The sequence below is a fragment of the Papaver somniferum genome, chromosome 10 (assembly GCF_003573695.1).
Source record: "Papaver somniferum cultivar HN1 chromosome 10, ASM357369v1, whole genome shotgun sequence".
NCBI classification, from domain to species: Eukaryota; Viridiplantae; Streptophyta; class Magnoliopsida; order Ranunculales; family Papaveraceae; genus Papaver; species Papaver somniferum.
In genome coordinates, this window is record NC_039367.1 from 40,228,943 (window position 1) to 40,242,319 (window position 13,377).

A 13,377-nucleotide genomic window follows, 5' to 3' on the forward strand; every position below is an offset into this window, starting at 1 on the left:
TGGTGACAATGTAAGGAGACACTAATACAAAAAAATGGTTAAGAGAATAACCATCAAATAACTTAGTCGAAAATGTCTAATTATACGTAGTGCATTTAACGGAGATGATCAGTTGATTCCAATTTCTCCTTCTCCCATCATATAATCTGTCATTTCTCTTATTCCAAATTGTCCATCAGACTGCAAAAGGTAACATTTCCCAAATTTTCTTAACCATAACTCTACTCTTCTTATTCGGCCATTCCCAAAGAGTAGTCCTGACAGAATCCATAAAGTCCCAGTCTATACCAAAACTAGTGAAAAAATAATTCCACAGTCTAGCAGTCTCTTTGCAATGCAAGAACAGATGCATATTAGTTTCTTGCTCTATATTGCAAAATAAGCAAATACTAGAATTGGTTCTACCAGCCTTCTCCAAAAAATCAAGAGTGGGAGCACCATGAAAACACAAAGTCCAAACTAAAAAAGAGGCTTTTAGCGGGACTTTACCGTTCCATAATTGCTTATGAGGGAAAGAAAGAAGGCCATTCACATCTAAAGAAGTATAACAATTGGCCACAGTAAACTCACCTCCTGCAGCATCCCAGATTCTCACATCATCTGCATCTGAATCTCCCAAGATGGTAGTAGGATCACCAAGCAGCTGAATCAGTCTAACAACACCACCCAATTCTTGCTCTTTTAAATTCCTTGGAAAACCAAAATCCCAAGCAGATGAAACTGAAATAACCTCTTTGATTGAAGCATCTTTTTTCCTTGACAGTTTGTATAGCCTCTTAAAAAAAATCTGTAAAGGTTGATCACCAATCCACACTGTTAATCATTAACAATCTCTGACCTTTAGACAAATATCTTCTTTTCCAGGTAGACAACCTAGCTTGAATTTTCTGGATTATATCATCCCAAATATGTTTATTCTTGGATTTACTTCCTAAGGGAATTCCTAGGTAGTTAATTGAGAATTGAGTAAGTCCACAACCAAAAGCTTCAGAACATAAAACACCATTATGATTGCTTCCAATACCCACAATTGTACTCTTCCTAAAATTTACTTTTAAAACCAGTTATGAGTTCAAAAGCAAATAAAACATTTTTTAAATTGTTTACCTGTTCCACAGAATCATCCAAGAAAATAATGAGATCATCAGCAAACTGTAAGTGATGTATAACAGTCCCAGTAGGAGCTACTTTGAATCCAGAAATCAAGCCATTTGCAGCAGCCTTCTTTAACAGGAGAGAAAGAACTTCTGCAATGATAATGAAAAGAAAAGATGAGATTGGATCACCCTGTCGAATACCTTTCTGAGACTTGAACATATTGGTTGCCTCCCCATTAATTAAGATAGAGAACCTTGCATAGGAGATACACCACTTAATCTAGCTTCTCCAAACATGACCAAAATCAAATTTTTCTAAAGCCAAGTCAAGACAGCCCCAATTTATATTACCAAATGCTTTCTCAAAGTCTACCTTACAAACAATTCCAGGTTTATCTTCTCTTTTCCTTGAATCAATGAGCTCAGCAACAATCAAACTACCATCATTAATCTGCCTATCATGAACAAAAGCACCCTGATAATCTGAAATAATATAAGACACAAGTTTATTGTTTTTGGCTGCTAAAAATAATTACTATATATCTCCCGACGCATCAGTTTTAGGGTACATATTTGGAAGAGTTCGATGGCCATTGCAAAACGCGATTCTCAGACATCGATGAGTTTGAGGCTGAGGGAATTGAATTTGTCCAAGAAGTAGCAAATTTTAGAGCCTGCTTGGTACAGTTTTCAAAAATAGTTTTCCACTGTTTTAGAAACATACCCTTTTTTATTTGTTTTCATTTTCTAAAAATTGTTTGGTAAACTGTTTTTGAAAACAAGGAAAATCACCTAAATCGGATCAAATGTAAAGATTCGTCTAAGAGATAGTGATATTAGCCATGACTCACTTGCAGTCATTCCCCCAATCTCTTACTTTGTTTTGAAAAGAAAAAAGGAACAAAGAAAAGAAAAAAGAGAAAACACAGAAAACAATAATTTGTTGTTTTCATTTTTTTTGTTTTCAAAAACAGATAGAAAACATTTTCTGAAAATGTCTCTACCAAACGCGTTTGCTCCTGTTTTCTCTGTTTTTAAAAACAGAAAATTGTTTTTGAAAACAGTACCAAACATGACCTTATTCGTTCGAGAGAAGTCACTTTTTGGCTTTAGTAATTTCATTTCAAGTTTGGCTTCAGAAATTTCCTGAAGGGAGTAAGGCATGACATAATCACCAGATTGAAGGGTTTTATCTGGCACAATTGTGCTTAGTTCTCCAAGAATTTTGTGAAAGCTTCGCGACGACCATGCTTGCCATACTGCTCCCAGGAGTGCTTCTCAAATGGTAACATCCATGAAAAGCAGCTTTCTACCTGAGATTCTACACGTATATACTGTGGACAGGCTCGGCAATAAACAGTGTGGTGCTTGAGCCAGCCAGGTTTTCCATTTTCTCAAACAAAATTCTTCCTACACTACTAGAATACTACCAATTAAAATGGACAGAAAATAGATCATTTAGCCAGTTAAAGATGTCTATTAACTAATGTGCAACGCAACATATTCAAAGTTTCTAGTGAGCAAACATTGCAGTTACGAAGTGTGATATCGAAACTTTTATAACTTTCAACAAGATATGAATACCCATAACACATAACAACATTCAGAATCCTAGAATTCAAATACTACTATTTTTTTTGTTTGTTTGTTTGCTAATCTCATTTGAGCACTGAATCAAAAACACATTAGCTTTGATTACTCCAAAACAACCCTGAGAGAGTAAAAATGAACAGATAATTAAGCACCTAAGGCAAAAACTAGGACCTACTTTCCACACATTCGAAACGAAAGAAAGGAAATAGTTTGGATAAAATGAAGAGCAACCCATACTTGTTTTCTTAGGGTCTGCACTGCCGGCTGCATCTACAACACTAGTTTCCACATAGTAGCTCGATGAGCTCAACTTTCTTTAACTTTGAGTAACCTTTAAGACCACGGGATTTCGCAAGGACCTTCAGTTCTGCTAGTTTTAGTGCACTTAAATCAGTATATTCAGTCGACGACTTTGTCTCAACAACCTCATCATCAGTATAAGCTTCATCAACGTCAGATGATTCTGTCTCTGATATTTCAGCAAATTCTTCATCATGCACATCAGAAGATACATCAAATGACTCCTCAAGCTCAGACTCGAGCTCAATTTCAGACACTGGTTCAAACTCAGGTACCGGCTCGGGCTCAGATTCTGCTTCCAGTTCTGGTTCAGGTTCATTCTTCTTTCTCATTCCTTGAAGCTTTGGTAATGAAAGAGAGTTGATGTTATCCTCGGGAGAATACACTGGCTCGTATTTCACTCTTGGAACTGGAGATTTCCGCCTGAAGTTCGATACTGGCCTCCTAAACGGATTTGAATGTTTGGGTTCTTGCGCTTCCTCATCCTCCTCTCTAGCATTAGAATTTGAGTTTAAGAAGTTTGTATTTTGTTCATCCCCAAATGAGCTTGTATTCTGTTCAGGTTGTTCCAAAACAAAGTCCCGGCTGCTGCCACTGTTGCTTTTTCTTTTCCCTTGATCGACTGAGTGTTTACGCAACAGTTTAAGAAGTGAATCCACTGTTTCACTTTCCTTACCTTGTCCCTGTGAGGATTCCATCTTCTTTTCTTCTTTGATGGCCGCTCTTTCACGGAGTTGTGCTTGGACTTTCCTGAAAAGATCAACAATCTCTTTCTCTCTTGGACCAGGTGTTGCAGTTGCCTGAAACCTCGGGCCATTGGAAAGAGAAAGTAATGGCCCATTTTTTGATGATAAAAGTTCAGATTCTTCAATGTTCTCAGAGTTATCTCTGTCTAAATTTTGCCTGTTTCTATTTCTAGAGAACCCATGATTTTGTCTTTGCCTAGAGAAATCTGGATTTCTTCTATGATTGCTGGAGTTTGCTGAACAAACAAGAGACGATGCCCTATTGGAGTAAAGAAGCAAGCTTTTACTCGAATTAATCTTAACTGGAAGAAAGGCCTTGAAACCACCATGTGACGAGTAAGACGATGCGGCAGCTGGTCCATAGCCTTCACAGTAGCCAACATTTATAATTGTTATGTAAAGGTATACCGAGATATTTAAAATAGTTAAATTGTAAAGCAAAAAAACTGACGAGTGATAACTTTTAAGTTGATGGTCCTATTTATCATGATTCATCTTTAGGCAATGAGGCATGCCCTAAAGCATTCGCTGGCTATTAAGAAAATCATTGAAATGAATCTCTTGTGTGCTTCTGATATGGGCATGAGAATGTTTCTTCCTAAAAGCATAACTATGATTTTAACTTACTCATGCCATCTCTCAGGTTGATCAGAGAAAGGCAGGGGAAGTAGATGATCCAACATCCCAGTGGCTAATGTAATGTGTACTGAATTGTTAACATAATTTGAACCATTGCCTTATGTGCCGTAAACATAAACAGTAAGCCATTGATCGTTTCAACAAATATATTAAAATAAAATACAGAAATTGAACACACATACCACCATAACATTCAAACAGATATATAAAACTATAGAACCACCAGAAACTAACATAAGCAAACATCTAAACTTGTGGGCCTACACACCGTATATACGAAGAAATAAAGAGAGAAAAGGAAAATCCGCAAAACAACAATTCAAATTAGGGTCTCCAGATTTCAACCGTTACATATACTAAACACCACAATGTTGATACTGAAAATTCAACAGCACCATAGTGCCTACACAGATAGGAATAAAGCAAGCTGAAAAGTGCACTGGATGGATAAGACCCTATACTCTTCATCCCATAGCACCGAACTCCTAAAACTACTAAAATCCCCAGACTCATCTTTACATCCACCACACAGTCAATTGCCATACTAAAATAGAAGAAAAAAAATAACATAGAAACTTAATACCCCTTAACTTTGCTGAACCGACTTCACTAGGTCATATTATCAAGTAGCCTATAGACATGAAAAATCTAAAAAAAAAAATTGTATACAAGATATGTTTGAAAAGGATATACAAGGTAAAACAGACACCAATCTTGTTTTAGGACTTAATTTTATCCGAACCCTAAGAAGTTCAAACAAACCAAACGGATAAAACAGATGTAAGTAGAAGAAAGGGCATACCTGGAAGATTACTTGAAATGATTCCTTGAGACATTGGTGTTTATTTGTGCATCAGGGTTGGGTTTTATTGGGGGTTTTGCATTCTTCTTCCGCTATATCATCTTTGTTCTTGTCGCTCCACTTTTAGTGCTCCTCCGTTTGGTTCCAGGAATGAACTACTACTACTATCTTCTTTTAGTTGATGCAAAATGAAAACAGACTTTATTGACCCTCTTTTATGTAGTTATTTACCTGCATACGGCAGGTTTACTCGGCTTAATAGGACTGTGTACGGGGGTAATTTCGTAATGTTCTTATTCTATTAAAGGGTGGTAACTTTTTTCTTTTTTAACCAACCAATGGTAACTTGGAGTGTATCTTGTATACTCTTCTGTGTAAATTTTTTTTTTTTTTTTTTTTTTTAAACGAAGGTTCTTAGAAAAGCTATTAATCTTTCACGACGACCGATAGTAGCGAGGAATAGACCAAAACATAAAAAAAAAGAGTTAACTTTGGCCCATTGAGCCAAAGTATGAACTTTCATCATTATAAGCACGTGGTTGATTAGTAAATTTACAAGCTATAGTAAAACTTCGATAAATTAATAGTGTTGGGATCAAAGAAAAATATTATTTTAGCGAAGTTATTAATTTATCGAGTTAAAATTTAGCTTATCCAAGCCTGATAGGGACCAGAGAATTTTATTATTTTAGCGAAGTAATTAATTTATCGAGAATTAATTTATCGAAGTTCTATTGTACAAGTTTAGAATTATAAAAAGAAATTTCTTTAAAAAGCGCACATGTTCTTTGATCACTATCAAACTTCCCTGCTAAAAATTGGTCAATCAAATCTTTCGCATCACTCTCAATTATTCTATGCGTAAGCTTTAGTTCCACGGCTTTCTTTAAGATTGCTTAGATGGCCTGGTCTCAGCTTCTGATGAAGAAGTAACTTCAAGTACCAGGGCTGCACAAAAGGAGGTTTTATTTGTATGATCTCTCATCATATATTCTGCACCATTAGCCAAGGAGAATTCATCAAAGACCATCAATGTTGCATTTTATCCATCCTAAAGAGGGAGCACCAATTTATCATTGCTAACAACAATAATATTAGAAGAAGTGTGTATGGCATGTTTCCTAGGCACTATCATGGCTTTCGTTTTACTTATGACACTAGTTGGGTTCTCTTTCTTAGCATTAAAAATAAGATTATCCTTACTACTCCAAATGGACCACAAAATGACAGCAAATAGACACTGAGAATCCTCAGAAAGACAAGACACGGGGACAATGAGCCAGAAAGTAATCAAATCCAAAAAATATTATCATTGAAGTGTGAAAGAAACCACACATGACTAGCAAAAAGACATAAAATAAGAGTGTGCATCATAGACTCGTTATGAATAGAACGTCTAAGGCATTCCTAAAAGTCATATGCATCTTATATTGAAGGATCATTTTAGCTTGGATGGCATTTTTAACAACTTTTGATAAAATAAAATAAAAAATGAATACGATGAGGAATTTTAAGTTGCCTTCCTTTCGGGAGTGTAAATTTAAGGGAATAGTAACAACCTTCTTAACAAAAGCATTGCCAAAGTGGATATTTAATATGTTTAATGAAATAATAAACTTTAATTCTGGGATCGTGAGGGACCTGGGGTTTTAGCTTAGAAGAGCCCAAAGTTGGGCAGTGATCACACCAGGGGTCAATAAATTGACCATCTCTCATAATCCAAGATATGAAAGGCTTGATGAGCTATTTCATAGTGTGCAGACATCTCCAAGTCAATGAGCAGCTGTTATTACATTTATCATTCAAAAAGTCTGTTTTGAGGAAGTATTAGCTTTAAGAACATATCCTAGACACATCAGGGTTTACAACCAGCTTACAAGAATTGCTGGCAAGCATAGCCAGGTTGTTCATATCAGATTTTCTAAAACCTAGACCCACTTAAGACTTTGGAGAACAAAACATATCCCACCCAAGAAGGTGGAGTTTATTATCTTTTGGATCAAGTGTTTCACCCCACCAGAACTAATAAACATGAGAGTCCATTTTCCTACAGCGATACTTAGCAATAAAAAACCCATCCATCTGGTAGTATGTTTAACATGAGAGGTTCTAGACGCCTGAGAAAGGAGTTTATGATACCATATAATAATTCTAGTATCAACATATTGAAGAATACCTATATGAGTTTGTATTCTTGAAGCTTTAAAGGAAATAAGAGGACACATGTATTTTTCCACAGGATCACGAGTATGGATATTCGGAATCAAAGATCCATCATATAATCCGGAAATTTCTTAATAATCATAATACTAGATTTATCAAAATCGATTTCCTTCCCAGAGGCTAAACAATATTTTTGAAGATAACCTTTTGTGTTTGAAAATCATTGACAGTGGCGTTAAAGAAAAGAAGGCAATCATCACAAACAGGAAATGAGTAATGGCAGGTGCATTGTTACAAACTCCAATACCTTCAATAAAACTAATCCTAGTGAGATTATCAATATAAACAGTCAAAGGCTCAGAGCAGTGTATATAAAAATAAAGAGAGAGCGAGTTTCCCGCCTCTGAACTCTTTTTCGATTAATTTATTCAGCGGGAACACCATTAATAAGGGCAGAATATAATATTATCGAGAGATATTAAATTGTTAAATTAACCCAATGGTCACACATCCCAAACTTTCTAAGGAACTTACTAAGAAAAGACTTTGTTATAGCTTTAGACATGTCAAGTTTTATAGAAGCTATCCCTTCTTTACCTTTATCATGATTAACAGAGTAAACAACCTCATCATAAAGAAGGATGTTATCAGATATGTTGCGTTTAGGAACAAAATCACTTTAGTTTTGAGATATGAGTTGATCCATAAAATGTTCCAACCTGTTGGCTAAAGTTTTAAATAGGATTGTATAAACAAATTTACATAGATTAATGGGTCTGTATTGAGAGACAATCTCGTCCAGGGGGACCTTAGGGATAAGGGATATGTTAGTGTGGTTCAAGAATGTGGCAAGTTTGGACCGTATCAATGACAGGATCACCAAAAATATCCCGATACTTTTGATAAAATAGAATGATCCTTTTTTTTTCTCCCATCTGAAGAACAACCTTTTTCGTTTCATCAGCAAAGAGGAGTATTGAGAACGTTACTATCCCGATTGGAGAATTTGACAGAAAGGGATGTCATCCTAAAATTAAGCTGGGTAAGATGAACAGAGGTACTTGAAATACTTTGTGAAGGATGTTCCTATACTTTCCCTATTAGTTAGAGCAGTACCAATATTATCCTTAATCCAACTAATAATATTTATTTTCCTTATAAAGAGGACAATTAAAATGCCGGTATTGATATCTCCTTCCATGAGACAAACCTCTCTAGATTTATCCTTGCAATAAAGTTCCTCAACGTTATATAGAAAATCCAACCTAATTCCGAGTATAGTGGTAGAATTAGAGTCAGTTGGGTTGGAAGTTTGAATCTCAGCTAGGGCCTAGTGGTGGATATATTAATTTGAAAATTATCAAATGGTGAGTTATTCTAATCCGTGAGACCTTTTTTAGTACTAAGCATTTTGTCTCTCAGCTTAAAATCCGGAGAGCCAACAACATTAACATACAAAGAATTAACTATAATATTTCTAAAGGTAGAGTCCTCAATCCAGATATGACCATAAAATGAAAGGGCGTGGGCATGCACAGGTTTTCAAAATTAAAACCAATATGCATGGTAATCTCTTGGCAAATTATTCACGCGGATTTTAGGAAAAATCAATTCGTCATATTGGTTAATCATAGGTCTATCAAGTCTTTCCAAAATAAGATCATTTCCAGCTTGCATATTAGACCAAGTAAACCTAGGACCAAAAAAAATCAGGATCATGAAAATTAAACACATTACAAAATTTTGTAAAATTAACAAAATATTCATCATTTAACTTTAGACCACCATTCTTATCTTATGTTCCTAAAAGCTAATTTAAGTTACCAACAAAGAAAACAGTTTCAGAAGGAGGGATTTGCGACAACTCCCACTGACTAGCCCAAAAAGCCTCCTTAAGGGTTTTTTTAGGTCCGCCATATATGGAGTGTACGTGACATACTTTAAAGTGTATTATGTTGTTATACTTAGTAGTGACATGGATGCCCCTAGCAACATTGTCCTTCTTCATTTTTGTTTCAGATAAAAAAAATATAGCATGGTTGATATCTCGAAATAAGAGGTTAAGTTCCTTGGTAGCATATTTTTTCCTAAACCACGCACAATCATATGAACATTATTGACAAGAAAGTGATATATATGATAACTAATATATTGACTAGAGTTATCATTAATGGGGGAGAAATTTGAGAGATTACATGATTGATAGAATTAGCAATACCATTAAGTTGAGAATTTGCATAATCAACACTAATTTCAGAAATTTGAACAACATTCAAATCCACAAAGGCAGCCTCATGAGGAGAATTATTGCGGGCACCATGATTAGTTGATGAATTGCAGTTATGATTACCAAGATTTTCATAGGGATTGATAAGAAAATGGGTTATTTGAGATGAGTTAGGCAGTGGATAGGTGGTACAGATCCCATCTTGGTAATTGGGGGACAGAGGTTGGAATAATATAGTTTAGAGGTATCAGGGTATATCAGGAGCTAGGGATAACTACTACACTTGCCAAAGTTCGTTTAGCATCTATACTACGCTTCCCAAGCTTAGTTCTTAAATGATTTTTTTGTTTGAGGTTAACGAGAGCATCATATTAAGAATCTACAGAAACAACTTATAATATAGTTAGAAATGATGGATGAGCTGGAATAACCAAACTTATAAAATGGCTTATTGAGTTTGAAGTACGAATAAGTTAGAAATCTCATATTTAGCCAAAACTTGTTGAGTGTTATGAGACCCGAACCTATCAAATAGTTTGTTGCCACCTGTTTGTGGATCACTGAAAGGCCTTTGCCTAATATAGTGGGACAAAGGGCTTGGACCGGGCCCACTTGTAGATCTTTAGAGTTGGTGAAATATTGGAAAAAGGGTCCATGTTGATATTTATTCTCAATATATCATCTTCCTTCTCCTTAGAAGATTGATCAATGGTAATAACTTGCCTTTATAATCACTTTTAGTGACCATAATATATTCTTGAGTATCCATTACCACATCGGGAAGAATTTCAGTGAGATTGTTAAGAAATAGTTGGTTGTGGAGGCATCTATCTAGAAACAATAATCTTCGGTGTGGTGTTTCCAAAATTTGAGGAGCGACTAGATTCACCTTGATTCTTGTTGAGTTTGGATTTCATCTTAGGCCCCAGAGCATCTTATGATCTATAATACGATAAGAGTTGCAAAAAAATATTGGGTCCATGAAGTATCTGCACTCAACAAGGAAAAGAGAAAGTCTCCCTTTAGTAACAAGAGATATTCTGGTTAGAAGAGGTTTCTTAAGACACATTCGAGCACAAACTTTACATTCTTTTTTAAATGATGGTTTCCATACGGTTCATTTTCTTTGAAAACTCCCATAGTCTGCAAGTTAACTTTCTGAGATCTTCAAACTTCGTGCATTCATTAGGAACACTACAGAGAATGAGCCACATGAGTTCATGCAAAAAAAGAAGTTTGACATTGATGGCCATCCCTTATGAGGAACAACCCTGAGAACAATAAGATACCTACATACATACCAGGGATGTTGCTCATCCATTTTGTTGAAATCAGCTTCAGCTAGGAACCTTATGAGAACTTTATTACGAAGACCACTGAAAGTGGTAAATGTAGTTGTTTGAACCAGAGGTCATTGAGAACACATATAACACTTAAATGAAGTTGTTGAGACCAAAGCTTCACTAAAGACATTCCCTATCATACATATTTTCTGACTATTATCATTCTCCGGTAGATACACAGCTTTATATATAAACATAGGCGTAGTAAGGGTGAAACAAAGATTTTCTGGAGGGTTAACTTTTCAGCCATTTGAGATGATAATTCCTGGATATCTTTTTCAGAAGAGTTGGGTATTATTGAGGTATCTCGTTGCTCCACTAAAAAAAAATACATTAACAATATATATGAGGTGTTCGATTGGTAGACGAATGGAAATATTTAGCAAAATGAGTAGTTAGGATGGTTTTATAAATGTCAATCTGAATAAGACAAGATCATATCTTGATCCCACGCATGACAAGAAAATGACAATACTAAAGTTAATCCTAATCAAGTGAAGTGAAAACCGATATGTCGTAACCTTAAAAATAGAATTATCAGAAGTTTGAATAGAAAAGAAATGGTGAAATTTTGTAGTTATTATGGAGTTGTAAGAGATCCATGTAAACTATGTTGCTCTGACTAGCCATGTTGTTAGATATGTTGCCAGACAAACTCTTCTCGAATGGCTCATGAGAGAAGAGTATCTTTTGGAAATTGTATATCCAGTGAGGATGTAGGATATTTATTGTTATCGTTCCACCTAACGGAAAAAGTACGGCTAGTATGCCACTTTATTGAGTCATGAGAAGTAGTTGATGATATGGTATATTTTGTAACTGATATCATGGTATATTTTGTAACTGATATCTTCTAAGAATCATAAATGTATCAACAACGCCAAAAGTATATATTTAATTGATTTTGATTTTTTGATTTTTTTTGGGGGTAAGTGTAGTGTGATGGTTATATAATGGCTCCACCAAAATAAAACGCTTCTCAATTAAATGATAGGTACTGAAAAATGTAGTTAATATTATTATGTTAATTTGAAGAATAATGTAACCTACACCGAATACACTAGCTCTCCATAGTAACTCTTAATAGGTGCTTTTTTTTGTATCTGCAAATAATCAATCATGATAATTATTGCTAGTTTGAGCTCATTTAAATTAGGTGGTCTTCCTATCAATTAGAAAGTGTTTATAATTAGGCTAAGAATATGAGTTATCGAGGGGTGATAATGGTTCGAGAGTTGTTGTGCATATGTATGCGATATTTTCCAAGGGATGGGACATTCTACCAAATGCCTTAAATGGTTATTAATGACATCTGTTAGGGCTCTATAAAAGGGGATTAAATAGATTATTTTCATAACATAAAGAATTAAACGAAAATAGACAAGAAATGTTAGAGGACTGCTCAGTCGAACTCGCAAGCGTTGCTATCTCAAGCTTGTTTGTCAAGTTTAGTTGTCAAAACTATAAGTCTTGATTTCTAGTCTACTTATAGCTATGTCTCGGATTAGGATAGAATGTGTAGTTGAGCTTTAGACTTCACGCCGTTCATCGATTAAAGACGGAGAACTGAAAAAGCGGGGATCTAACAACACCACCCAATATTTCGCTTAGCAATCTGTATGGATAAACTCGAATATACTTTTAAGAGAATCAACAAGACTCAATCAATTAAAAGTATATCAATGAGTTTATATCTCTCTCTTGATTTGATTTCCTCAAACAGAAACTGCGAGTACTAATCAAATACAAGGAATAACTTGGATGGTACCAAAGACCAATATCCAAGTCTCAATCAATATCAATCAACAACCGTTAGGTCGGATTCTCCAATTGATTGATCTAACGCACAACCTGTATTATTTCAATTATAAAGATAAAACAATATAATGCGGAAATTGAAATAACACAGACACCAAAAATTTTGTTAACGAGGAAACCGCAAATGCAGAAAAACCCCGGGACCTAGTCCAGATTGAACACACACTGTATTAAGCCGCTACAGACACTAGCCTACTACAAACTAACTTCGGTCTGGACTGTAGTTGAACCCCAATCAATCTCACACTAATCCAAGTTACAGTTGCGCTCCTACGTCTCTGATCCCAGCAGGATACTACGTACTTGATTCCCTTAGATGATCTCACCCACAACTAAGAGTTGCTACGACCCAAAGTCGAAGACTTTAATAAACAAATCTGTATCACACAGAAAAGTATATCAAAGGATAAATCTGTCTCCCACAGGAAAAACCCTAGGTTTTTGTTCTGTATTAAGATATGAAATCAAGGTGAATAGGAACCAATTGATAATCCGGTCTTATATTCCCGAAGAACAACCTAGATTAATCAATCACCTCTCAACAGTCTTACTTGAATACACAAGAGGACGTCGAGGAATCACAAACAGTGAGACGAAGATGTTTGTGACTTCTTTATCTTGCCTATCGGAGAACTCTCACGATCTCAAG

The 13,377-nt window shown here is 35.4% G+C and overlaps 1 protein-coding gene across 1 annotated transcript; it reads right to left on the minus strand.

Annotated features, from left to right (window-relative positions):
* Nucleotides 1-2,624: 2,624 nt before the first annotated feature.
* LOC113318723 (rho-N domain-containing protein 1, chloroplastic-like) lies at nt 2,625-5,336 on the minus strand. The gene is made up of 2 exons (XM_026566943.1): nt 5,178-5,336; nt 2,625-4,101 (listed from the first exon to the last, which is right to left on the minus strand). Exons 1-2 carry the CDS (start codon nt 5,209-5,211, stop codon nt 2,969-2,971), a joined length of 1,167 nt encoding a protein of 388 aa, XP_026422728.1. The 5' UTR covers nt 5,212-5,336; the 3' UTR covers nt 2,625-2,968.
* Between the last annotated feature and the right edge of the window lie 8,041 nt (nt 5,337-13,377).

Coding starts and splice junctions, on each gene's coding strand:
- LOC113318723 (XM_026566943.1), bottom strand. CDS start 5,211: ATGTCTCAAGGAATCATTTCAAGTAATCTTCCAG. Junction 4,102..5,177: donor CATTTCAAGTAATCTTCCAG/GTATGCCCTTTC, acceptor GCTACTGTGAAG/GCTATGGACCAGCTGCCGCA.